Source organism: Phyllobates terribilis, unplaced genomic scaffold, assembly GCF_046119375.1.
Source record: "Phyllobates terribilis strain yellow unplaced genomic scaffold, ASM4611937v1 Scaffold_2__4_contigs__length_985480577, whole genome shotgun sequence".
NCBI lineage: Eukaryota > Metazoa > Chordata > Amphibia > Anura > Dendrobatidae > Phyllobates > Phyllobates terribilis.
This window is the reverse complement of record NW_027362762.1, coordinates 390,089,268-390,117,063: the sequence shown is the minus strand read 5'-3', so window position 1 is coordinate 390,117,063 and position 27,796 is coordinate 390,089,268. Positions and strand designations below refer to the sequence as shown.

At 40.5% G+C, this 27,796-nt stretch overlaps 1 protein-coding gene across 3 annotated transcripts in view; it reads right to left on the bottom strand.

The window, feature by feature from the left end:
* GAS6 (growth arrest specific 6) overlaps positions 1-22,576 on the bottom strand; it is a 106,469-nt gene extending 83,893 nt beyond the window's left edge. Inside the window, exons 1-3 of one of the 3 annotated variants that reach the window (XM_073664850.1) lie at positions 22,479-22,576; positions 22,020-22,137; positions 20,159-20,325 (exon numbers count right to left, since the gene is read on the bottom strand). In XM_073664850.1, coding sequence (XP_073520951.1) covers positions 20,159-20,325; positions 22,020-22,089 — 237 coding nt within the window. In that variant the 5' untranslated portion in view covers positions 22,090-22,137; positions 22,479-22,576. Of the gene's footprint in view, positions 1-20,158; positions 20,326-22,019; positions 22,138-22,276; positions 22,383-22,418 lie in introns of those variants that run through there. The other 2 variants (XM_073664849.1, XM_073664851.1) reach the window with 2 other exon arrangements.
* Between the last annotated feature and the right edge of the window lie 5,220 nt (positions 22,577-27,796).

Here is a 27,796-nt window from a genome sequence, read left to right as displayed (position 1 = left end):
GCCGGGACATCGGGGTGAGTATAGCTTTATTTTAAGCATTGTTTTACGGTCACACTATATAAATCCATGCTATTTGCATGGATTTATACAGTGTGATCTAGTTGTCAAGCACTTTCCAAGTGATGCTAATCGCCTGGAAAGCACTTGTCAATCTGCATGTGAATCCGCATGTATTCTGCAGGAAAAACGCATGCACAATCTGCATGCGTTTTTTCTGCCAGGGAGATGCAGAAATGCTGCAGAAATTTTCTGCTTCATTTCTGCATCGTGGGCACATAGCCTAAAGGTCATAAAGGGACCTGGTCTAATCATACCACAGCTCCTGGGCAGAGGAGGGAGCAAAAGAGAATACAGATATTACAGAGATCACAGCTTCCCTTTAATCTTTGCTTGTTTCAGATTCAATGTTTAAGTAACATCTACTGTAAGTTTGCTTCTATACGAAAAGGTTCATTGTTATATTTCATGATAAGGAAAAACTTCCTCAATTATAGACATTTTTTATAAATAAATATCAAAGTTGGCCCTCGACTTTGTCCAAGTTTTTAAATTTTGTCCCATTGTGTATTTGAGTTTGACACCCCTGGACTATATTGTTATATTTTTTCACTACCTTTTTTGGTGTTTTTTTTGTATAACAATTTTAGTAACCTAGCCCTAACCTTAGTTATGAATAGAAAATGTGTAGCAACATAAAAGCAACTCATAGTTATGTATGAAGGCAGCATTGAATCACATGTAGTGCACATGAGTCAATACTGTCTTGATTCATTAGCTGCTCAGCTGGAGTCATCTTTGTGGTTGCTTATGCAAAGTGCAATAGTCGAGATGGGTTTGTCATTGGCTACAACACACGCGTAGGCAGCGGCCAAGATGAAAAAGCTCACCATCTCAATCAGTATCTATGCAGCAATTAATGACAAACCCATACTACGCTACTGCTACCCCTTTCCATTGAAAGCAAGAGAAGATTACCGATGTGCACTCCCTCATTCACAGTGAATAAGAAGAACCCATGATATACAACAGTAGGCGCAAAACACCTAATAATCGGTAAATGAAGAGTGAAATATGAGATAAAAATGGCTTTTAAACCGCATTACACATAATCAACACAATATTACTTAAAAATGAGATAGCCTTAGACTAAGTGCCCACGATGAAGAAATGCTGCAGATTTTTTCCGCATCTCCCTGGCAGGAAAAACGCATGCGGATTTTACATGCGTTTTTCCTGCCAGGTAGAAGCGTTTGTCAAGCGTTTTTGCATGCATTTCTGCATGCGGGTTATCAAGCGCTTTTCCAAGCCATTTTAGCATCACTTGGAAAAGTGCTTGACAACTTGGTCACACTATATAAATCCATGCAACCGGTATGGATTTATATAGTGTGACCAAGTTAATAGTTGAAAAAAAGAGTAAAGATGGTAAAAAAAACAAAAAAAACCATTATACTCACCTTCTGATGGCCCCCGGTCTTTTCTCCGGTGCGTCCGGTCTCTTGTACGGCTCGCGGTGGTCTAAAAGGCTAAAAGGACCTTTCATGACGTCATTTAGTCATGTGACAGGGCACGTGACCGCCGACGTCAGCGGTCGCGTGACCTGACACATGACTAAATGACGTCATGGAAGGTCCTTTTAGACCATCGCGAGCCGCTGGGGAGCCAGGACTCATCATACAGGAGACCGGGGCCATCAGAAGGTAAGTACAATGTATATTTTTTTATTTTAAATTCTTTTTTTAACAGGTACCATGGTACCCAGGATTGGAGGAGAGTCTGCTCTTCTCCAGACCCGGTACCATCCGCACATTGAATCGCTTAACCACTTCGCGCCAGAGCCTATTTTTGCCTTCGTGACCAGGCCAATTTTTTCAATTCTGACCACTGTCACTTTATGAAGTAATTACTCTGGAACGCTTCAACGGATTCCCCTGATTCTGAGACTGTTTTTTCGTGACATATTGTACTTCATGATAGTGGTAAAATTTCTTCCATATCACTTGTGTTTATTTGTGAAAAAATCTGAAATTTGGCGAAAATTTAGAAAATTTTGCAATTTTCAAACTTTGAATTTTCATGCCCTTAAATCAGAGAGCTATGTCACACAAAATAGTTAATAAATAACATTTCCCACATGTCTTCATCAGCACAATTTTGGAACCAAATTTTTTTTTGTTAGGAAGCTATAAGGTTCAAAAGTTGACCAGCGATTTCTCATTTTTCCAACAAAATTTACAAAAACATTTTTTTAGGGACCACATCTTATTTGAAGTGACTTTGAGGGGCCTTTATGACAGAAAATACCCAAAAGTGACACCATTCTAAAAACTGCACCCCTCAAGGTGCTCAAAACCACATTCAAGAAATTTATTAACCCTTCAGGTGTTTCACGGGAATTTTTGGAATGTGGAAGAAAACAATGAACATTTAACTTTTTTTTTCACAAAAATGTTACTTTAGACCCAATTTTTTTATTTTCACAATGTTAACAGGAAAAAATGGACTACACAATTTGTAGTGCAATTTTTCATTAGCGCGCGGATACCCCATATGTGGGGGAAAACCACTATTTGGGTACACTGCAGGGTTTGGAAGGGAAGGAGCGACATTTGACTTTTTGAATGTAAGATTTGCTTGAATAATTAGCGGACGCCATGTTGCATTTGGGGAGCCCCTGATGTGCCTAAACAGTGGAAACACCCCACAAGTGACACCATTTTGGAAACTAGACCCCTTAGGGAACTTATCTAGATTTGTGGTGAGCACCTTGCACCCCCAGGTGCTTCACAGACGTTTATAATATTGAGCCGTAAAAATTAAATTTTCACATTTTTCCCACAAAAAATGTTTTTCATCCCCTAATTTTGCATTATCATAAGGGTAACAGGAGAAATTGCACCATGAAATTTGTTGTGCATTTCTCCTGAGTACGACGATACCCCATATGTGGGGGAAAACCACTACTTTGCTGTATGGCAGGGTTCGGAAGAGAAAGGAGCGCTATGTTGGCTGGGATAGGTTGCAGACCCCATGTCACATTTGAAGAGTCGCTGAAAGAGCAGAAACCCCCACAAGTGACCCCATTTTGTAAACTACACCTCTCAAGGAATTCATCTAGGGAAGTAGTGAGTATTTTTTAATTTTTAAATTTATACCATTGGGCAGTGAAGAAAACATAATTGTATTTTTACCACAAAAAAAAGTTTTACCCTCAGATTTTACATTTTCACACAGGGCAATGGGTAAAAATGGTGCCGAAATGTGTCACACAATTTCTTCTAAAAGTGGCAATACCTCATATGTGGCTGTATCGTACCGCTTAGCCATACGGCGAGATCTGGGAGGGACGGAGCGCTATTTGACAATTGGAGAACAAATTATTGTAGAATAGGCATTTGGATTTGGGAGCACAAAATTTTCTGAATTTCTTTTGGGGGGCAAGGCCATTTCGCTTTTCCAGAGCCTTTCTGCTACCAGTAACTTGGAAGTCCCTTATATTTTTAACAGATGACGGACCTGAGTGGGGACTAGCTTTTTTTGAGGACTGAGTTGAAGCTTTTATTGGGAACATTTTACGTAACATTTATCCGGAGCTCTAGGCTGAGCACTTACATCGGGGTTTCCATCTAAATTTCCAAGTTATGTAATTCAGATGAAACCCCTGCGGGATCCATTCACTGTACTGAGGCAGCAGAGTTACTCTGGACTCCGTCTGGCCTCTGTTTAGCGGTGTCCTTTTTTTCAGAAGTGCACAAAACTGTGGCCAACCGCACTTTTATGCACGCCTAAAAAAACTGACACCGTGGGATCACAGGCCAGACGGCATCCACAGTGGCCTATATCTGCCTCATTACAGGGAATCTTCCGTCATGGGTTCCGGCTGAATCACATATTTCAGAGATTTACACGGAAACTCTGGTGTAAGCGCTTAGCGCAGAGCGCAGGATAAATGTGAGCAGAGCCTTACTGCGATCTTTGGGAGACATAATAAACAAATCAGTAGCAGGTGAAGAATTGGTTTTATTTATTTTTTACGTCGTTCCTCGTGCGGTATAAGTGATGAGATTACTTTATTCTTCGGGTTGGTGCGTTACAGAGATACCAGATTTATATCGGGTTTTTATGACTGACAGCTGTCACACACTAAGAGATGCTTTTTTTTGCAAAATCTAGATTTTGCATCGCCATATTTTGAGAGCTATAATTTTTCCATATTTCGGCCGACAGTCATGTGACGGCTTGTTTTTTGCAAGACGAGTTGACATTTTTATTGGTACCATTTTTGGGTATGTGACATTTTTTGATCGCTTTCTATTCCGTTTTTTGGGAGGTAAAATTAACAAAAACAAACAATTCAGGAATTGTTTATTGAGGGGCTTTTTTATGCCGTTCTGCGTGGTAAAAGTGATCAGGCAGCGTTATTCTTCGGGTCAGTACGTTTACAGCAATACTACACTTACTGTATATTTTTTTACGTTTTGGCGCTTTTACACAATAAAACAATTTTATAGAAAAAATATTTTTTTTGCATCGCTTTATTCTGAGATATAACTTTTTTATTTTTAGGCTGATGGAGCGGTATGGCAGCTTTTTTTTTTGCGGAACAAGATGACATTTTCAGCTGTAACATTTTTATTTCCATTTTGCTTTTTGATCGCATTTTTTTCCACTTTTTGTTTGGCGATATGATGAAAAAGCATAGTTTTTTGATCCGTTTTTTATTTATTTTTATTACGGTGTGCACAGAAGGAGTTAGTGTGACAGTTTTATAGATCGGGTTGTTTCGGACGCGGCGATACCAAATGTGTACTTTTTTTGTTTTTGCATAAATATACCGATTTATTGGTTTAATATTTTATTTATTTATTTTTATTTATTTTGTGATTTATTTTTTTTTAACAGTTTGAAAACATTTTTTAGACTTTTTTTTACATTTTCACTTAGTCCCTGTATGGGACATTAATTTTTAATTTTCTAATCACTGTTCTCATGTAATGCAATAGACATGTATTGCATTGCATGAGAACTTTGCTGACAGTTTCACACTGTGTCTCCTGCTGGACTCAGCAGGCAGATCCGGAGGCGGTCATGTGACCACCGGCTGTCATAACAACGGCAGGTCCTGGAAGACATCAGGGGGCCGTCGGAGAGGTAAGTGGAAGACCCCCTCTCCTCTCACTATCTTCTAAATGCCGCGATCACTATAGATCGCGGCATATAGAAGATAGCAAAGGTTTAACATCATTGGGACCTGATCCAATCAGGTCCCGATGATGTCCCCTGTCACAGCTGTCGCTCTGAACCGCAACCGCAGCACTTGCAGGACCCTGGGGGTCCTGAGGGCTGCGGGACCACCGACCGTTCATAAACGTCGGCGCTGCACAGAGCCCAGGCAGCACCGACGTTTATGTACAGTGGGCGGTTGGGAAGCGGTTAATATCTGCATGTAGTCATGCGGATATTAAGCGATTCAATGCAAGTCAATGGCGGCAATTACGCTGTGCGTCTGCAAAATTAATGGACATGCTGCGTATTTTTACGCAATGATAATCCGCAGCGGAAATTTCCGCAGCATGTGCACAGCACATGCGGATTATCATTGGGGACCATGGGGGATTGGTATTACCAAGCATTTTTAAGCTTTTTTGCTGCGGAAATTCTGCGGCAAAAACGCTTGAAAAACGCATAGTGGGCACGCAGCCTAAGCCTAAAGTGTGCTACATATTACATTTTTTACTGTGCGTACCAATCATTTTCAGGGTTAGGCAATGTTAAAGTAGTCTAAGCATACTGTGTAACCTTGACTGGTTTGGACACAGAATGGTTCATCATTCCTTACAGTGTTACAAATAAATTGAACTATGAGTAGTGGGCTGCAGTTCTTTATGTCCACCAATCTAATGGAGAGCCACACTTCCCATCTGTTCCCCCCTTGAATCCACCAGTGGATTGGTGATATTTTTCGCAGACTAATATATGAGCCTTTTTAACTAACCATAGACGTATAATATAACATGCTTTTGGCGCAATTTAATTCTCTTATTGGCAACAAAATACAAACCTACTCAGCTATTTAAAGCACTCTTGTAATCAATATAAGCATCCTGTAGGTTTTTTTTGTATTTTTCCCTTTAACCAAGTACAATCACAATAGAATTTTAGTACTTTCGCTCAGATATTAGAAACAATTTTAAAGCTCATGAAAACTCCTAAACATGTGTAATCTTAAGACAACTACATGCTATTTTCTCTAATTGAATTCTTAACTGCATGTAAATATATGTTGCAGTAATGACAGAGTAACATAAGTGAACCCTGCCATTTGGCTTATGATGCGTAAATTGAGGTGTGTGACTTATTAGAGCTTAGTAACAACAAATTTGCCCATGTAAATAGAGCTATAGAGCGGGGTGTGTGGCTTCATGTTACAAAGCTGTAATTAACAGGACATGTCAAACACATGAGCCATAGAGGAAAAATAAAAGGTCATGAAGTCATTATTCTGCGAAGGTGTCCTCTAGTTCTAACGAAAAACATAGCACTCAAATTGGCCACTTTTTGTTCAAAGATCTTTCAGCTGGGACACGACTTCCACCATCTATTATTGAAAAAAAAAAGACCCCCCCCCCAATGTCTGGTTAAACAACAACAAAAAAGAAAGGTTCTTTTTTGTTTTCTATGAGGCTCGAGAAGCTTGCCGTTATTGGCATTATAATTTACAGTTCATAGTGAATGGTGCTAATGTACTGATAAAAAAATATATATTAGTTTGCAACATATATCACTTATTTTTATCATTCCAGTTTGTCAGTAAAAAAAAACAAAAACGTTGGCTGTGTGTGAACCAGAATTGCAATGGCTTGTCGCAAATATGACATTTTGCATTTGCAGCAAACCAGGATATAGCGGAAGATGTCTCCCCTTCTCTTATAAAAATGTTGCTAGTTAAAAGCTACATTTAGTCACATTGTATCAAATTCCAGATTTTGCAGAATCTGCACCAAAATCCCTAATATTGGACCATGTCTGCTATACTGAAAATGATAGTGTATAGGAATAGGAGACTGAATAAGCTTGTATGTCGAGTGTTCTGAAATGTTTGCATTGAGTGAATACAAAACTGAAGCTCGGCTCTCATGCCACTATTCCCACTCAAAAAAAAAAAGTATTGAGAAAAAAATAACATTTTATGATAACACACATTACAAAAACTCACTACAATGAGTACTGGAATGCCAGTATATCCTGGCTTGTATTATGTATGTGATTTGTCAAAGTTACACCATTTGATGATGTTCATAGGCAAGTAGAGACTTGGACACGTACCCTCCTGGCAATGAGACGGGTAGCGGCCTAAAATGAGTAAGAGGTTACATTACAGAACCACCACTTATAACGATGATTCATTTGGGCAACCTAATGAATAATTACAGCTATTCTTATAGATATTTGGAGTTTTTATGCTGAACATTTTTAGAATTGCTAAATAATATAAAACGTTTATAATTTATATAACCTGATTAGCAGTTGTTTTTTCACCTCTGCCTGCCATTTATCAGCAAGGAGATTTCTACTATTGCTTGTGTTAATGTAGTGCTTTGCGTGTACACTACTGTCTTATTAGGCTGCATGCCCACTATGCGTTTTTCAAGCGTTTTTGCCACGGAATTTCCGCAGCGAAAACGCTTAAAAAAAAAAATGCTTGGTAATACGTGCCCCATGGTCCCCAATGATAATAAGCATGTGCTGTGCACATGCAGCGGAAATTTCCGCTGCGGATTATCATTGGGGAAAAATACGCAGCATGTCCATTAATTTTGCGAACCCGCAGCGTAATTGGCGCCATTGCCTTGCATTGAATCGCATAATATCCGCATGGGCACATGTGCCTATCTAGATATCATGCGATTCAATGTGCGGATGGTACCCGGGTCTGGAGAAGAGGAGACTCTCCTCCAGACCCAGGTACCATATTACCTGTTAAAAAATAAAGATTCCAATGGCCCCCGATGTTTTCTCCGCCACGTCCAGTCTGTTGTACGTCTCGCAATGGTCTAAAAGGACCTGCGGTGACGTCATTTAGTCATGTGACAGGTCACGCGACCGATGACGTTGGCGGTCGCGTGACCTGTCACATGACTAAACGACGTCATGGCAGGTCCTTTCACACCACCGCGAACCATACAACAGACCGGACGCAGCGGAGAAAACACCGGGGGCCATCGGAAGGTAAGTATAATCTTTATTTTTTACCATTCTTATTCTTTTTTTTTAACTATTACTTGGTCCCACTATATAAATCCATGCCGGTTGCATGGATTTATATAGCGTGACCAAGTTGTCAAGCACTTTCCAAGTGATGCTAAAATCGCTTGAAAAGGCGCTTGATAACCCGCATGCAGAAATGCATGCAAAAACGTTTGACAAACGCTTCTACCTGGCAGGAAAAATGCATGTAAAATCCGCATGCGTTTTTCCTGCCAGGAAGAAGCGGAAAAAATATGCAGCATTTCTGCATCGTGGGCACTTAGCCTTACTGTCCGCTTCCACAAAGGTCCCTCATTTGCAGAACTTCAGATGAAGTTTTAAGCTCAAGTGCACTGAAAGGAAATCTGTCACCGGGTTTTTGCTACTCAATCTGAGAGCAGAATGATGTAGGGGCAGGAAGAATGATTACAGTGATGTATCACTTATTGGTTTGCATGATGTCATTTTGATAAAATCCCTGATCTACCAATTCTCTGAATGATGAGCTCTGCATAACCTGCCCACACCAATGATTGGCAGCTTTTTGTGTTCTCCGAGCATAGGCAGAAAGCAACATATCAGTGGAGGGGGCGTGGCTAGGCTACCTGGCATGAGGCCAAGAAGTCCTCTAGTGATAATCTCCTGCTGATAACAGAATGATTTTATAAAAAACTACAATAAAACAGCCCAGTAAGTGATTGTATGGAATCATCAGTTTTGCTGGAATCATGGTCTCTGCCCTTACATTATGCTATTCTCAGATTAGGTAGCAAAAACCTGACACATTACTTGGAAGCTGAAGTCACAAAAAATCCCCTTCACAGATTCCATGTCAACAAACTTTTAGCAATTTGTTTACAATGTCTACTTTGTTATAATTTGATGGAAAAAAATGCTTGTGTCATGTACAAACAGATCATTTCATTTATAATTCACTATATCACAATTTAAGTGAGTTAGAAATGACATACACCAAGTTCACTGTGTCTTTAAATAGCTAGGAAAATTCCATAAAACAATTTCACGGCTTTAGAAGTTTCTGAAAGGCTAAGTGACAAAAATTAATGAGTAACTAAACCATTGTCACTTTTTTTATATATATTATATATATATATATACATACATACATACATACATACATACACGAGTACATTTTTAATTGCAAGCAGATTGGTGGGGGTCTCACCGATTGCTCATAAAAAAAATCACCGCGAGGGGCCTGTGAAGTACCGTACATTTTTGATTCCTCTGCTTACACCGGCCTCCTGATAAGCCATGAACAGTGGGGAAACGTGTAGAGGAATTAGCTGGGAATGAGAAGCAACTGTTTTTCTCGAATTACCAATATGAGGAATACATTGTTTTATATGTAATATTTGCCCTTCCGCTTGTTGTTTGGTCCACTGTTTTTGAAAATGATCCTGGGATATTGATTTTTCTGGTCATTATTATCCAGGGACATATAGGGCAGTTGAGGGACAGTCACCATAGAGCAGGGGTGCCATACTCGTTCATGACTTAGGGTGCTACCTCCACGGCTAGGCAGTAACAGTATATAGGGCACAGTTACTTTGTCTTGTCTATTGTTGGGGTATTATACAGTGAAGGAAATAAGTATTTGATCCCTTGTTTTTGTAAGTTTGCCCACTGACAAAGACATGAACCGTCTATGATTTTAAGGGTAAGTTAATTTTAATTTTAACATTGAGAGAACGAATATCCAAAAAAAATCACATTGTATAAATTAGATAAATTTATTTGCATTTTGCAGTGAGAAATAAGTATTTGATCCCCTACAAACCATTATGAGTTCTGGCTCCTACACACAAGTTAGACGCTCCTAATCAACTCATTACCTGCATTAAAGAAAGCTGTCTTACATAGTCACCTGTATAAAAGACTCCTGTCCACAGACTCAATTAATCAGTCAGCCTCTAACCTCTACAACATGGGCAAGACCAAAGAGCTTTCTAAGGATGTCAGGGACAAGCTCATAGACCTGCACAAAGCTGGAATGGGCTACAAAACCATAAGTAAGACGCTGGGTGAGAAGGAGACAACTATTGGTGTAACAGTAAGAAAATAAATGAAACACAAAATGACTGTCAATCGACATCGATCTGGGGCACCATACAAAATCTCACCTCGTGGTATATCCTTGATCATGAGGAAGGTGAGAGATCAGCCTAAAACTACACAGGGGCAACTTGTTAATGATCTCAAGGCAGCTGGGACCACAGTCACCAAGAAAACCATTGGTAACACATTACGCCTTGAAGGTGTAAAATCCTGCAGTGCCCGAAAGGTCCCCCTGCTCAAGAAGGCACGTGTGCAGGCCAGTCTGAAGTTTGCCAATGAACACCTGGATGATTCTGTGAGGTACTGGGAGAAGGTGCTGTGGTCAGATGAGACAAAAATTTAGCTCTTTGGCATTATCTCAACTCGCCGTGTTTGGAGGAAAAAGAAGGATAAGTACAACCCTAAGAACATCGTCCCAACCGTGAAGCGTGGTGGGGGAAGCATTATGCTTTGGGGGTGCTTTTCTGCAAAGGGGACATGACGACTGCACCGTACTGAAGGGAAGATGGATGGGGTCATGTATTGCGAGATTTTGGCCAACAACCTCCTTCCCTCAGTAAGAGCATTGAAGATGGGTCGTGGCTGGGTCTTCCAGCAAGACAATGACCCAAAACATACAGCCAAGGCAACAAAGGAGTGTCTCAAAAAGAAGAACATTAAGGTCATGAAGTGGCCTAGCCAGTCTCCAGACCTTAATCCAATAGAAAACTTATGGAGGGCGTTGAAGCTCCGAGCTGCCAAGCGACAGCCTCAAAATCTGAATGATTTAGAGATGATCTGCAAAGAGGAGTGGACCAAAATTCCTCCTGACATGTGCGCAAATCTCATCATCAACTACAAAAAAAGTCAGACTGCTGTGCTTGCCAACAAGGGTTTTGCCACCAAGTATTAAGTGTTGTTTGCCAGAGGGATCAAATACTTATGTCTCACTGCAAAATGCAAATAAATTTATCTAATTTATACAATGTGATTTTCTGAATTTTTTGGGGGGGATATTCTCTCAATGTTAAAATTAACCTACCCTTAAAATTATAGACTGTTCATGTCTTTTGTCAGTGGGCAAACTTACTAAAACAGCAAGGGATCAAATACTTATTTCCCCCACGGTATATACTTTTAATGCATAGCTAATGTTATGGTTAATTTTTTGGGTCTCCATAACACTAATAAATTGCTGTTTTAAAGGATATATTTCTCTTATATATATAATCTAATGATCCTCATGCCATTGATATATATACAGTGGGTACGGAAAGTATTCAGACCCCTTTAAATTTTTCACTCTTTGTTTCATTGCAGCCATTCTAAAAAGTTCATTTTTTTCTCATTAAAGTACACTCTGCACCCCATCTTGACTGAAAAAAGCCAGAAATGTAGACATTTTGCTATTTTTAAAAAAAAGAAAAACTGAAATATCACATGGTCATAAGTATTCAGACCCTTTGCTCAGACACTCATATTTAAGTCACATGCTGTCCATTTCCTTGTGATCCTCCTTGAGATGGTTCTACTCCTTCATTGGAGTCCAGCTGTGTTTAATTAAACTGATAGGACTTGATTTGGAAAGGCACACAGCTGTCTATATAAGACCTCACAGCTCACAGTGCATGTCAGACCAAATGAGGATCATGAGCTCAAAGGAACTGCCCAAGGAGCTCAGAGACAGAATTGTGGTAAGGCACAGATGTGGCCAAGGTTATAAAAGAATTTCTGCATTACTCAAGGTTCCTAAGAGCACAGTGGCCTCCATAATCCTTAAATGGAAAAAGTTTGGGACCACCAGAAGTCTTCCTAGACTTGGCCGTCCAGTCAAACTGGGCAATCGTGGCAGAAGAGCCTTGGTGAGAGAGGTAAAGAAGAACCCCAAGATCACTGTGGCTGAGCTCCAGAGATGCAGTATGGAGATGGGAGAAAGTTCCACAAAGTCAACAATCACTGCAGCCCTCCACCAGTCGGGCTTCTATGGCAGAGTGGCCCGACGGAAGCCTCTCCTCAGTGCAAGACATATGAAACCTTGCATAGAGTTTGCTCAAAAACACATGAAGGACTCCCAGACTAATATATATATATATATATATATATATATATATATATATATATATATATATATATATATATATATATATATATATATATATATATATATATACATATATATATATATACATACATATATATACATACATACAAATAATTAAGATTCTCTGGCCTGACGAGGCGAAGATAGAACTTTTTGGTGATAATTCTAAGCGGTATGTGTGGAGAAAACCAGGCACTGCTCATCACCTGCCCAATACAATCCCAACAGTGAAACATGGTGGTGGCAGCATCATGCTATGCGGGTGTTTTTCAGCTGCAGGGACAGGACGACTGGTTGCAATTGAAGGAAACATGAATGCGGCCAAGTACAGAGATATCCTGGATGAAAACCTCTTCCAGAGTGATCTGGACCTCAGACTTGGCCAAAGGTTCACCTTCCAACAAGACAATGACTAAGCACACAGCTAAAATAACAAAGGAGTGGCTTCAGAACAACTCTGTGACCATTCTTGACTGGCCCAGCCAGAGCCCTGACCTAAACCCAATTGAGCATCTCTGGAGAGATCTGAAAATGTCTGTCCACCAATGTTCAGCATCCAACCTAACGGAACTGGAGAGGATCTGCAAGGAAGAATGGCAGAGGATCCCCAAATCCAGGTGTGAAAAACTTGTTGCATCATTGACAAGAAGACTCATGGCTGTACTAGCTCAAAAAGGTTCTTCTACTCAATACTGAGCAAAGGGTCTGAATACTTATGACCATGTGATACTTCAGTTTTTCTTTTTTAATAAATTTGCAAAAATTTCTACATTTTTTTTTCAGTCAAGATGGGGTGGAGTGTGTTTTAATGAGAAAAAAAAATTAACTTTTTAGATTTACCAAATGGCTACAATGAAACAGAGTGAAAAATTTAAAGGGGTCTGAATACTTTCCGTACCCACTGTATATACAGTGTTACACAGTGCCTTTTTAATTGCAAGCATATTAGTGGGGGTCTGGGTCTTAAAGACCCTCACCCATTGCTCATGAAAATCCAAAGAGTTGTGCATCACAGACGACAAGAGCTCAGGCAGAAGTTGTGTGCTTGTTCCGCCTGTGCTGTGCACCTCTTGGGGGGGTTGTTTGAGAGAGTGTCAAGCAATCGGGGAGGTTCTCAAGACTCACACGCCCACCCATCTGATTGCTATAAAAAAGGCACTGTAATATATAGAAAAAAAACATGTTAAAAATTGAGTTACTCTAAGTTAATTGGAGGTGTACATACATGTGGCAGTAATTTAAAGGCGTTGTCCCGTTTCAGAATTTTTTTTTCAGCTGATTCAGTTCATTGAAGTGAAAACAAACTGCGCTTTACTTACCCTCCCTGGGTTATACGTTTTGCCTTCACACAGCTCTCGTGATTGTGTATAGGCTGCAGTGGTGACATGTCGACAGTGCTGCAGCCAATCACTGAACTCAATGGCTCTGGTGATGTAGATGGTACAAATACCTGAACTCAGCGATTGGATGCAGAGCTCTAGATGTGACTTCACTGCTGCAGACAAGCAGAGAATGTGGAAGGCGCATAACTGGACCCTGGTTTTACTGCATTTTGTGTGCAGCAAAAATGACCTTGCATCATGATTCTCCAAGCAGGTGAGTACTGCCAGGTTTGGTGATGTCATGGGAAAAGAAATCAGCCAAGACACTAGAAAAAGAATTAAAGAGAACCTGACAGCTTATACACATTCTGCCCAGTCCAAAGGCAGCATGTATCAGGCACTGGTTGTATGCACTCAGCCAGGTAGATTTGAAAAACATACTTTAATAGACGCCAGTGACCGAGCCACGCTGTAGACTAGTTGGACAGGTGAGTCCCCGGTGGTTGCTTCCCACCGCTCCCCTGGATTGACAGAGAATTGGCTACGTGCGCGAATAACCCGGGAAGTTCGGGGAGATTTTAAAGTAAGTTTTTCTCTATAGTGCCGCAGCGTTTCAAAGTCAAAGTGATACATGGTGCCCAATACGTGGGAAACATGTATCAGCTGTCAGTTTCACTTGAAGGACCTCCACAAGTCTGGTACATCCTGGGAAAAAAATTCCAAACCCCTAAAGGTACTACGTTCATCTGTTCAAATGATAATATGCAATTTAAACATCATGGGACCGCAAAGCCATCGTGCCATTCAGGGAGGAGATGTATTGTGTCTCCTAGAGGTGGACATACTTTGGTGTGAAAAATACAAATCTGTTCAAGAACAACAGCAATCGACCCTGTTGAGCATGATGGAGAAATCGGTACACAACTATCCACATCAACAGAAATATATGTTCTACATTGACATGACCTGAAAGGCCTCTCAGCAAGGAAGAAGCAACTGCTCCAAAATTGACCCCTCAAAAAAAGAAAAGTAACAAATATTTGGGGGATGTATTCTGGTCTATTGAAACAAAAATGGAACTGTTCGGCCAAAATAACCATCATTATGTTTGGAAGATAAAGGGGAAGGCTTGCAAACAAAAGAACATCATCCCAACCACGAAGCACCGGGGTGGCAGGTTAATTTTGTAGGGGTGCCTTGCTGCATGAGGGACTGATGCACTTCAAAAAATAGATGGCATTACGGAGAAAGGAAAATTATGTGGAGATACTGAAGCAAGACATTAGCTAAGAATACAATGCTTAGGCGTGAATAGGTCTTCCAAATCGACAATGACCTTAACGGGGTTTCTCCACGAACAAAAGTAAATTTTAATCAATAGATCTTGGAATAATAATAAGTTCCACAATTGGATGTGTTAAATAAAATGTTCCTGTGCTGAGATAATTTTATAAATGTGCCCCTGCTATATACTGTGCAATGGCTGTGTCTGACCGTACAGGGACATGGTCTGATCATACCACACCTCCTGGCCGGGGGACGGGGGATTCATATCAACTTTTGTTAGTGGGAAAATCCCCTTAAGCTTACTTCCAAAGTTGTGGCAAAATGGCTCGACATAGTGATGTTAATAGATAATAATAAGGCTGCCCAAAATATTTGAACCATTTTTGACATTTTAAAAGGCAATGCTCCCATTTCTAACCACGAAATAAAACATAATTTCTAGCATTATTCTGACATTTCACATTCCTGAACTATAGTACTGATCATTTCTTAGCTAAGACAGGGAATGTGTAACTGGCATTAAAGGGGTATGCACATCTCCAAGATCCTATCCCAATATGCAGTAGGTGTAATAATAATGTTAGCAAATACCTCCAAATAGTGAATCAGAAAAACTATACTACATTTCTATGTCTCTTTCCTCATGTGCAGGCATTGCAGGACTTTGGCTATCCATGGTTACAACCATTAACTGTCACTATATCAGTTGTCGTAACCATGGATATCTAAGGTCCTGCAATGCTTGCACATGAGGAAAGAGACATAGTAAATCAGAAAAACTATACTACATTTCTAATTGGGGACTACTACTACTACTGCTACTGCTACTACTACTACTACTACTACATATTGGGATGGGATCTTGGAGATAGGAATACCCATTTAAATGTCAGGAATTGTGAAAAAATAAGTTTTAACCCGTGACAGAAATTGGTACATTCTACGTCGGCCCTGAAGTAATAATGCTAATAAAATATGATTAGTCCTAAGGACAAAAATTATCAATCTTTCACAAACACTATAAGAATAAGACTTAAGTTTTGATTAAATATTATTAAAATAATAACCACACTATATACAATAAAGTTAAAATATGCTCCACAATCGATCAATAAGTATTTGTATTAATCCTTAACATTCACACCATCATAAACTTACACTCTGTGCGATATACTCGTACATCTCAAATTGGTAAGAAGTTGTCCGATACGGAGTTATTATTGCTATCACCGACAATTAGATGTACTGCATATAATATATAAGATTCCAATAGATATATCAAACTGGCAGCTTATCAAGTAGCCATGCTCATGTGTATGTAAGTCAATATAGTATATATATAGATGTATGAATATACAGTATATGCCTGAAATTACAATGCCACTTCAGTTGAACTTAATGTGACCATCTCACAGATGGATATGTGCATTCAAATGTTTAATGTTTCGTTACCTTTTGCATATCTTGCTTTTTTCTAACAAGGAGCTTAAAGGGGTATTCCCATCTCCAATATCCTATCCCAATATGTAGTAGGTGTAATATTAATAATATTAGCAAATAACTCCAATTAGAAATACATTTCTAATTGGATGTTCTTCTGATTCTGATTCTTCTAATTGTATAGTTTTTCTCATTCGCCATGTCGTTAACCTCATTTAGGGCATTGCCATAGCTTAGGTATTCATTGTTATGACTACTCATATAGTGACAGCTAGACAGCTCTTAGTGGTTATAACCATGGATACCTAAGATGCTGCAATGCCCGACATGATGTAAGCGACATAGCAAATCTGAAGAATTATACTAAATTTTTAATTGGAGGTATTTGCTAATATTATTATACCTACTTCATACTGGGATAGGATCTTGGAAATGGGAATACCCCTTTAATGATAAAATTCAAGAGTGTTTGATCCATGAATCGGCCAATAAATTTCAGGGTTCAATTAGAATTCGTATTTAAACAATCCTCCTCATCATGTGCTTCTAACCAGTGTAGAAGTATGTGAAATCAGACGCTGCAGTCGTCTGGCCCCTCTCTGTTATGGTAAACCCGTGACAGTAAGTGTGTCCAGTCAATACAGAACTGCCCTACACTTTGTGAATGGTACAGTGATAAGCCCCTACTACTTGAATAACATTATTAATCCAGTCATTGTGCCTCTGCACGAACAACACAGGCCTAATTTCACCTTCATGGACGACTATGTTCCAGCTCATTGAGGTCGCATCACTAGGGAACGGATGCTGGAGAAGGGTGTACCTAAAATTGACTGGCCTGCACTTTATCCAGACCTGAATCCCATAGAAAACATATGTGATCAGCTGTAATTGATGCTCAAGGCCACATGTCAAGTTATTCAGAAAGTGATATTTTATATGGGGGAACATAGCAATTGAGAAGAAGTTGTCCGACTAGTTGACAACCCCTTTAATCCAAAAATTCCTGAAAGGTTTACTTTAAGAATAACACTTACATTGTATTATGTATGCCCTTGAACACCAAACAATGCCTTTTCCTGGTAAAAATGTATCCATTGTACAGAACATAGCAAAGTGATATACAATTGAATACAAAGAGGAACAATTCAGCCCAAAGGTCATACATTTGTGAGGAAGCACAGATGATAGCCAGAATGATAAATCAAGGGCAGTGATTTATGAAAACATTAGTAAGAACTAGCATAAAACACAAAACTCATTAAATACTTCAAAAAGTCTGTTCAGCTCCTTAAAACTTTTCTAGGGAATCTGGATTCACTATACAACTCACATTATAGTAATGAAAAAAAGGATCTACACACACATGCACATTAGACAGTCACAGAAATCAACCAAAATGACCACTGCCATCACTAATGTTGTGGGTTAGGAAGGGAAGGGGGATATCATTTGTTCCTAAAAGTCTACAAAATTAAATCGGTTACATTAAAAGGGATGAAATCATGAAGAAATGCATTTCATAGGACCTATAAACGTATAAGAATGTATGTCCATAACCAGGACCCTGTCGTACAGGCTAAGATTATACAATCATATAAAAAAAATCATCCAATCTTCATGCAGAAAAAATGGACGATTTCTCATCTGAATTGCCATCTACTGTACATGCCATTTGTATGCAATCTGTACGTCACCGCTTTATACATGAGCAGTGAATAACACTTAGAAGACCAAATACAGTTTCCTATGTTAAGAATTATAATGTATCTATAAAAAATCGGATGCTATACAGTTGATCCACAGGGGATCTAAGTTTTTGTTTTTTTTGCGAACCCATAGACTAGAAGAAACTAGCGCATGCAGCAATTTTTTTTCACGGGGACATTCATCTGTGTGAAAAAAAAACTGTCATCTGAACAGCCCAATTGTCTAACAGAAACCCCTTTGCTCTGAGTTTGTGATGTCAGTTTTTTCCACAGACGGCACTCGAACCGAAATTACGGGTGTGAGAACATAGCCTTACTTACAGTGAAGAGCAGCTCACCCTATAGAGGACTCAGCACTGCATTACCCAATGATGTGAGCAGACATCTTCTCATGATCATATCAACATTGAGTGACCTGTCATCTGCAACAGGGTTTTCCAAACTGGAGAACATCTTTATCAAGAAATAAAAATGACTTCCCTTTTTTTATTCACATTCAGCTAAATATATGCCCTATTAAGCCCAGTGTCTGCATTACAGATTTGTTTCATTGTGTGACAATTCGGTTTTCTTAAAACGGCACACAGTTGCAGAAATCAATAAATGAAGCTAATAATGACCCCACTCTCCACCCCTACCCTGGGAAAAGGTCACATGTGTGGCGGTCAATTTCTAAGGTCAAAAGAAATCCTAGTACAGACAGCCTCTGGCAACACTTTAGTGGTACTATTTTTTAATACATGAACAAAAGACATCTGTTTCAGGGCATGCCGCCAATCAATAATATAACTGACGGGCAGTTGTAAGCATCACGTCTGACTAGTGACAACACAAGAAAAGATACAGCACAGCAAACAAAGAAGTACAATGAGCAGAGCTTTGAGGTGGCCACATACATCATCGCTTGTTCAGTTTCTCCAGGAAAATCTAGCAGCAGCTTATCTCAAAGGAGCAAAAGTAGACAGTCGGAACAAATTCATTAGATAGTCCACTGATCCTGCTGAAACCAGTGCTTGGCCAACTTTAAATATATATAGGGCCTTTAGATTTGAATTTAGATTAGGTTATTTTGGGTTGAGTTCACATTCTACTTATAATTATGTCCTCACATGTCTTAAAGCTACTGTAGTTCAACATTTTCTCTCTGTTACAATTTGGTTAATATTTTTGTCCTGTTGCTTTTATTACATCGGCATATTTTTGGAGGACCATACATAGAATGTCATCACTCGGTGTCTGTCCCCAGTTGGGCTCACAATCGAGTTAAGCCTCATGGAAATGCAGGAAGAACATACAAGCTCCATATAGAAGTTGTCCTTTATCAGACTTGATACCAGGACCGCAGTGCTGCAAGATTACAGTGCCAATCAATGAGCCACCGAGACAAATAGATGACATTTCTTGTGCCCTAATCTCTGCAATGAGGTTAAAGGGATTGTTCATTATTTGGACAATCCCATTTAAACTAAACATTGCTGTGTGATAAATAAACAGCATAAACTCACCTCCTGGGCCAGTGATAGTGACGATGTGTCTTCTGGTGCTCACTTAACAGTGTTATGTCGTGTGAGTGCTGCAGCCCATCAGCAGCTCCTGATGGGCTGCAGTGCTCACACTTCATTCTTACAAAATATAATAATGTCACATGAGTGCCGGTAGACACAATGCCAACATTTGTGGAATAGCACAGGTTAATATATGCTGGTTTTATTTTACATGGGGCACAGTTCCATATAAGAAGTTGTCCAGGTAGCTGTAACCCCTTTAAACTAAGTAAAAAGTATTTTTAAAGTAGTTAACCCCCTTTCTGACATCTAGTGCATGTGTACAGAAGATGTTGGATACGTGTGTATGAAGTGGCCTCAGGAGTCAGCAAGCTGTAATCGCAGCTATATGACCACTTAAATGCTGCTGTCAGTAATTGTTAGTGGCATCTAAGTAATTGAATCTGGTTTAAGATGGCACATGTAACAAACTAAAGGAGTTATACTTACAGTTTCAGGGTCATTCTCAAAAACTTCCCTGGCCTCCTCTTTACTGCACTTCTCTTCTACACACTCCCGTTCCAAGTGTCCTTGCTTGGTCTCTTCAAATATATGGTTAGCCCTCTTCAGCCTTGGGCGAAGAAACTGTGCTGCTTCATTGGCCTGCAACATGACTCCTGCAGCCAACATATAACAAAAACATACAAAAATATTATTTCATCTGTGGACACATTTCCAGGTCGCAACTAGGTTGTGTCACTAAGAATGGATAGTACTCTCTTCCATTACGTCACATCTGTCAATATAGAACGGGAAAAAGCTTTTACTGCCTACATGTACAAAGCTGATGGAGGCCTCTCCACACAGACTCAAGGCTGTAATAACATTGATTTGAAGGGGTGAATAGATATTCAATAAGTTTATATTATTTTTTTTCTACTTATTTAACTAACACTAACGCCATAGCATTTTTTGTAGCTGTCTATTATCAATTAACTCCATTCAGGGGCGGTTATATTATTGGTGCAGCTGCACAGGGTCCCAAGAAGAAAGGCGTCCCACTAACACCTCCAAAGCAGAATTTTGCATTATGATAAACTATTGGGCTGCAAAGGGCCCATTTATTGTTCTTACACAGGGGTCCTTTCTTGTCTGTGTCCGCTAGCGACTCCATTGACTGTCTGTGTTGGGGCACTTTTGGTGGTAAGACTAGTGCTATATGGTACTATTCTTAAAGATACTTTATAATTTGTTAGACACCCCCAAAGTACCCCATTAATGCAAAAGCAATTTGTATGTCTTAGAGAAGGGGCACCCATATCTGTAATGAAAGTTATCGCTAACAATAGAAATGATTTGTCAAATGGAGAGAAATTCCTATTGTTCTTCCCGATACTGTGTTCTGCTGCCTCCGTATGTTCTCATACGATACCCAGCATTAACGATAAAAATCACAGACGTTTGGTTTTTTTTATCAGAATCGTGAATAAAAATCACCCATACAAGTCTATAAGTCAGTCAAAACCCGAGATGGCACACGGGTGGCATCAGTGTACAATCTGTGATTAACTTGAATGTATAGGAAAAGCTTTGGAATTTATTTTTTCATAAATGAAAATCACGGGTAAAAATAAGATCCAAAACACTGATTACACTCAGACCAGTTTGTTGTGCAGCAGAGAAGTTCAGGGCACATGTGTAGGGATGCTGTGGATCTAATAAATATATATATATATATATATATATATATATATATATATATATATATACACATACACACACACACACACAGAGAGATAGATTGATAGAATGTAAGTACAAATAAGCATTAATTATGCATATGATGCACTACAAATTTCCAGCAGTAATATTTAAGGCATAGCACATGTAAAATAGGTAAATGGGCACAAACCATAACTACAAGCTGTAATGCATGTGCCAGCAACACATGGTCATGGCAAAACCAGGGGCACCAGGGGTAAAAGCCCAGTTTTATATCAAGTCTGACATTTATTATTTTAGATCTATTTAGTTAGCTTTGTATTAGAAGTTTGCACGGTCTCCATTGTAAAAGCTGGGGAAGTCTCTGCTCTCTGGAGGTGGCTCCCAGAATCAGTGGGTGCTGCTAACCTTTAGGATTCTGTACAACTGGCCAAAAAGATAAAAACAAAGCCATGCCAGCAGCTTCCCTGATTGCCATGTGCAGGGAGAAGCAGTCATTGAGACAATGCAGCTCTATCACCATGCCAAACAACTGGTACAGTGTGATGCCAATTACCATGGGTGACTGGAACATGCTCATGCCCCGGGGGGTCCCAGAGAGTGTCCTGCCCTCTATTAATAACCCGTTACCAAGCAGCCAAGTACTCACTGCCATCCGAGGTCTCCGCAGCCAGCAGGAGGAGAAGCAGCGCGGCTGCCAGGCTGGAAGCGCCGGGCATGGTGATGTCCCTGGTATAATGGAGCTGATGATCCGGAGCCAGGACTGCCTGGGGAGACAATCACATTCACAGCTGGCAGCAGGCACAGCCGGCACAGGAGCAGGCACAGGAGCAGGCACGGGCTGGAGTCAGCGCCTCACTCCCTCCCAATCATTTGATAAAAGTTTGCACACATCTCCAGACACACCTCTATGTCCCTGACGTGATCCCCGGCAGCCTCCTCACACCAGGCGGGCACATCAGTCAGCCATGACTAGAAATATCGCCCTGCTTAATTCTAGGGACTGCTGTCACTCATGAAGTATGTGCCCCCTGCCCACTATCATTACCTAGAAGGGAACAGCTAATGACATGGCTCTAGGAGTAAAAGCCCCCTCTTCAGTACGTACAATGTGGAGGTGACCGGGCTGTGCTCTATTGTCACTAGAAGTGTAGTGAGAGGGATGGTGTCGGGTGACATGACAGGGCCTCCTCCCTACGTGTGCATGTGTTTACTACACAATGGCTGACATGCCTGATAATATGGCACCACCTGCTGACAGGCTCCTCACAGCGCTGACCTGGATTCTCCCAGCTGTGCTGCGGCCACAATGCACAATCCAGTCATGTGTGCGGGAACAATGGCTGTGGTGGTGGAGAGCTGCTCTCTGAGGAGAAACCGCTGATGTTGTGCTTCCACGGCAGCTCACTTATTGGGAGAATGCAGTAAAGGAAGAATGCCTTAAAAAAAAACTAGAAATGTTAATAGTTTATTTTGTCATTTAACAAAATGCAAAGTGAGTTAAAGAGAAATCTCAATCAAATCAGTATTTGGCTGACCAGCCTTTGCCTGTAAAATGGCAAAAACAGCAAAAAACTAGTCAGAAATGAGAAGCAGAATACTGAGAAGCATGCACGAAACAGACGGGTTAGGAACCAAACGTTCAGGCAAGGACTGGTGGAGGCAACTGCCATATCTAGAACTTGCTCAGGATAGTCTGGGGAGCCAGATCTCTGCAGGACACAGCAGGGTTAAATTCCTGCAAAGACTGCCTACCCCCCTCCTCCTCCCCCTCCCCCAAGACCAGATGGAAACACCATGCTGGAGCGCAGAGAACGAAAACTTTAGCGGAACAACCTGCCGGGAGGAGAAACTGCACGGTGAGTAGTTGCGGCGCTGAAGATACATGTACTTGCTGCCGTGACAGTTAGGCCATGGCCCCACTATCAGTATTTGGTCAGTATTCGGTCAGTATTTTTTCTCAGGAGTGGGAGACAAAACCCGGTGAGGAACAATCAGAGAAAAGGTATAATAGAAACAAGTCACCAATTCTGCATTTATCACCCACTCCTGGTTTTGGCTCCCACTCCTGAGAAAAAATACTGACCAAATACTGATAGTGGGGTCGCAGCCTAATAATGATATATGCTCCCTAACATATATTAATAATGCCCCCTGATGACCCCTTTTAAAGTAATACTGTCCTTTGATCCTTCCATACATAGTAAAAATGCCCCCTGATCTCCCTATAAATAGTAATAATGCCCCTTTATCCCCCATATATAGCAATAATGCCCCTTCATTACCCTATATATAGAAATGATACCCTCAAATTTTCCCTATATAATGTAATATTGCCCACTGAACACCCATATGTATGTGTGTATGTATGTATGTATGTGTGTATATATATATATATATGTATGTGTATATATATATATATATATATATATATATATATATATATATATATATATATATATATATATATATACAGGGTGGTCCAAAAGTAGGTGGACAGAAAGTGTAATAGAATGTTCCTGTGCTGAGATAGTCTTATAAATGTGCCCCTGCTGTGTACTGTGTAATGGCTGTGTCTGACCGTACAGGAACATGGTCTGATCATACCACATCTCCTGGGCAGGGGAGGAAGCAAAAGAGTATACAGACATTACAGCATGGGATCACAGCTGATTCTATCTTTGAAGAAAAACATTGTTTAAAAACAGGCAGTGAAATGTTTTACCTCACAGAAAGAATCAGCTGTGATCCCCTGCTGTAATATCTGTATACTCTTTGCTTCCTCCCCTGCCCAGGAGATGTGGTATGATCACACCATGTTCCTGTACGGTCAGACACAGCCATTACACAGTACACAGCAGGGGCACATTTATAAGATTATCTCAGCACAGGAACATTCTATTACACTTTCTGTCCACCTACTTTTGGACCAACCTGTATATATATATAATGCCCCTTGATCCCCTATGTATAATATTACCCCCTAATTTCCCCCTGTATACTAATAATACCACTGATCCTGCCATTTGTAGTAAAAATGCCCCCCTTGCATATAGTAATAATGGCCTATGAACCCCCACATATAGTAATAATTCCCACTGATCCCTCTTTTTAAAGTAATAATGTCCTCTGATCCTCCCATATATAGTAAAAGTGCCCCACTATCCCCCCATATATAGCAATAATGCCCCTTCATTCCCCCATATAGGGGTTCTCAAGTGAAAACAAGTTATCACTACCTATCCATGTCAAGTGCTTTTTCCGGCAGTCCCATAGAGACTGAATGGAGCAGTTAACAGGCATCCGATCCATACTCTATTTTGTAATTGAGATACAAAAAGTGCCCAATCAGGGATACAAATTCCCTGTTCTGCCAGTTAGTGTGGGTCACAGTGGATGGACACCTACCGATCAGTAAGTCACTTGTCACTTCACCGGACAGCCCCTTTAATGCCTATGGTGTTAGAATGAAAAGTCATAAAAGCTTCTTTAGGTTTAATATGTACAGTCATGGCCAAAAGTGTTGGCAGCCTCGAAATTGTTCAAGAAAATGAAGCATTTCTTCCAGAAAATGATTGCAAAAACACATTTTATCTTACACATCTTTATTTGCAATGTGTGTATTGGAACAGCGCACAAAAAAAACAGAGAAAAAAAGGCAAATAGGATATAATTTTACACACAGCCTCAAAAATGGGCCAAACAAAATTCTTGGCACTTTTCCAAAACTGTGGGTAAATAACTTTGTTTCAAGCATGTAATGCTCATTCAAACTCACTGGTGGCAAGTAACAGGTGTGGCCAATATGAAAATCACACCTGAAACCAGATAAAAAGGGAGAAGTTGTCTCAATCCTTGCATTGTGTGTCTGTGTGCCACACTAAACATGGAGAAAAGAAAGATGAGAAGGGAACTGTCTGAGAACTTGAGAACCAAAATTGTTGAACAATATCAACAATTTCAAGGTTACAAGTACATCTCCAGAGATCTTGATGTTCCTTTGTCCACTGTGCGCAACATAATCAAGAAGTTTACAACCCAAGGCACTGTAGCTAATCTTCCTGGACTTGCGTGGCAGAGAAAAATTGATGAAAGGTTGCAATGAATAATAGTCCGGATCATGGAGAAGCAACCCCAATCAAGTTCCAAAGTAATTCAAGCTGTCCTGCAGGTTCAGGGTGCATCAGTGTCAGTGCAAACTATCTGTCGACATTTGAATGAAATGAAACTCTATGGCAGGAGACTCAGGAGGACCCCACTGTTGACACAGAAATATAAAAAAGCTAGACTGCAGTTTGCCAAAATGTACGTGAGTGAGCCAATGTCCTTCTGCGAAATCCCCTTGTGGACAGATGAGACTAAGATGGAGTTTTTTGGTAAAACACATCATTCTACTGTTTACCAAAAATGAAATGAGGCCTACAAAGAAAAGAACACAGTACCTACAGTCAAATATGTTGGAGAGTCAAAGATGTTTTGGGGTGGTTTTGCTTGCTGCCTCTGGCACTGGGTGCCTTGACTGTGTGCAAGGCATCATGAAATCTGAAGATTACCAAGGATTTGGGGTCACAATGTAGTGCCCAGTGTCAGAAAGCTAGATTTGCTTCCTAGATCATGGGTCTTCCAGCAGGACAATGACCCAGAACATATTTCAAGAAGCACCCAGAAATGGATGGAAACAAAGCTCTGGAGAGTTCTGAAGTGGCCAGCAATGGGTCGGGATCTAAATCCCACTGAACACCTGTGGAGAGATCTTAAAATTACTATTAGGAGAAGGCACCCTTCAAATATGAGAGACCTGGAACAGTTTGCAAAAGAAGAGTGGTCCAAAATTCCAGTTGAGAAGTGTAAGAAGCTTGTTGGTGTTTATAGGAAGCGATTGATTTCAGTTATTTATTCCAAAGGATTTGCAACCAAATATTAAGTTGAGGGTGCCAACAGTGTTATCTGGCTCATTTTTGGGGTTTTGTGTGAAATTATGTCCAATTTGCCTTTTTTTTCTGTTTTGTTTTTTTTGTGTGTTGTTCCAATATACACAAAGGAAATAAACGTGTATAGCGTATAGCTCACCTTGTGTAATTCCAATAATTTTCTGGGAGAAATACTTAATTTTCTGGAACAATTTCAAGGCTGCCAACACTTTCGACCATGACTGTAAGTGTATGTTCGGATTTTAGTGGGGAAACTTCTGTATTTGTCCCATTCAACTGAAAGAACCCTAGTCAGATGAATAGAACCGATTTTCAGTCGTAGAAATTTCTGCACCAAAATCTGCACAGTGGGAAATCTCTTTTAGGCCTCATTCAGAAGTCCATTTTCACGTGTATGTTTTATCAATGATTTTCATGGATTGAACACATAATAATTAGTGTTGAGCGAGCACTAAAATGCTCGGGTGCTCGAAGCTCGGGCCGAGCTCGCCGTGATACTCGGCTGCTCGACCCGAGCAACGAGCCCAATGTTAGTCTATGGGAGACCCGAGCATTTTTGCGTCGGCACCCCCGGCAGTCATTTAAAAGCGCCCAAAACGATAGTGACAGTGCTCAAATGACGTGGGGACAGCATGGGGATCGCCCCAGGAAGCATTTCTGACCCCCAGGTCACTGCTGTCAACAACGTGGTCAGAGGTATTAAGCCACTTTTAAGGGCTCACAATAAAACGTTCAAAAACGAAACTGAAACTGCTTTCCTGTGAAATATGTTAAGGAAGTTCCTTTCCAGGGTAAAGACTTGTGTATAAGGTAAAATAAATAACCCCCCAAAAAATACTCCTCCACACCTTGGGCTATGTTCACAAGTAGCATTTTTTATGCGTTTTTGCACTTTTGTATTGCTTTCAACCGTGACAAATGCATTCACCGGGAAATGTAATTTTAACATTTTACAATCTTATCAGGCTATGTGCTGTGTGACACATGCATACAGTGCTGAAAAGACATGGGAACAGCATGGGTAAGACCCCTGGAAGCATCTCTGACACCAAGGTCACTGCCTAAAAGTGTGCCCATCAGAAGTGATCCTTGCCGCATCAGAAGATGCAGACTTGCAACTATCCCCGTGCAAGTCCTTCTCCCAGAGCAGTGTTCAATTGTACCTCCCCCATTCCTTGCAATGCAAGCGCAAGTATGCAGACTGCCACCCACCCACCCCCAGGCTGCAATAGCATACTGCTAGCTTGCTTAGACGCCGGCCACCATGTCATGGCTGCGTCGGCGGCCTGGTATCCATACTCAGTCCCCAGCCACATGGTCCCCAGCCGCCTGGGGGCGGCCGGGTGTCCATAAACGGTCCCCAGCCGCCCCTATTTCTCTGCTGAACTTTCCCCACACTTTTATTAGCCTGGCCTGCTTTAGGGCAGCATTGGATGAGCCCACCAGAGAACGAGACTCCTCCGGTGGGCCCTGGCTTCTCCATCAGGGGAGTTGA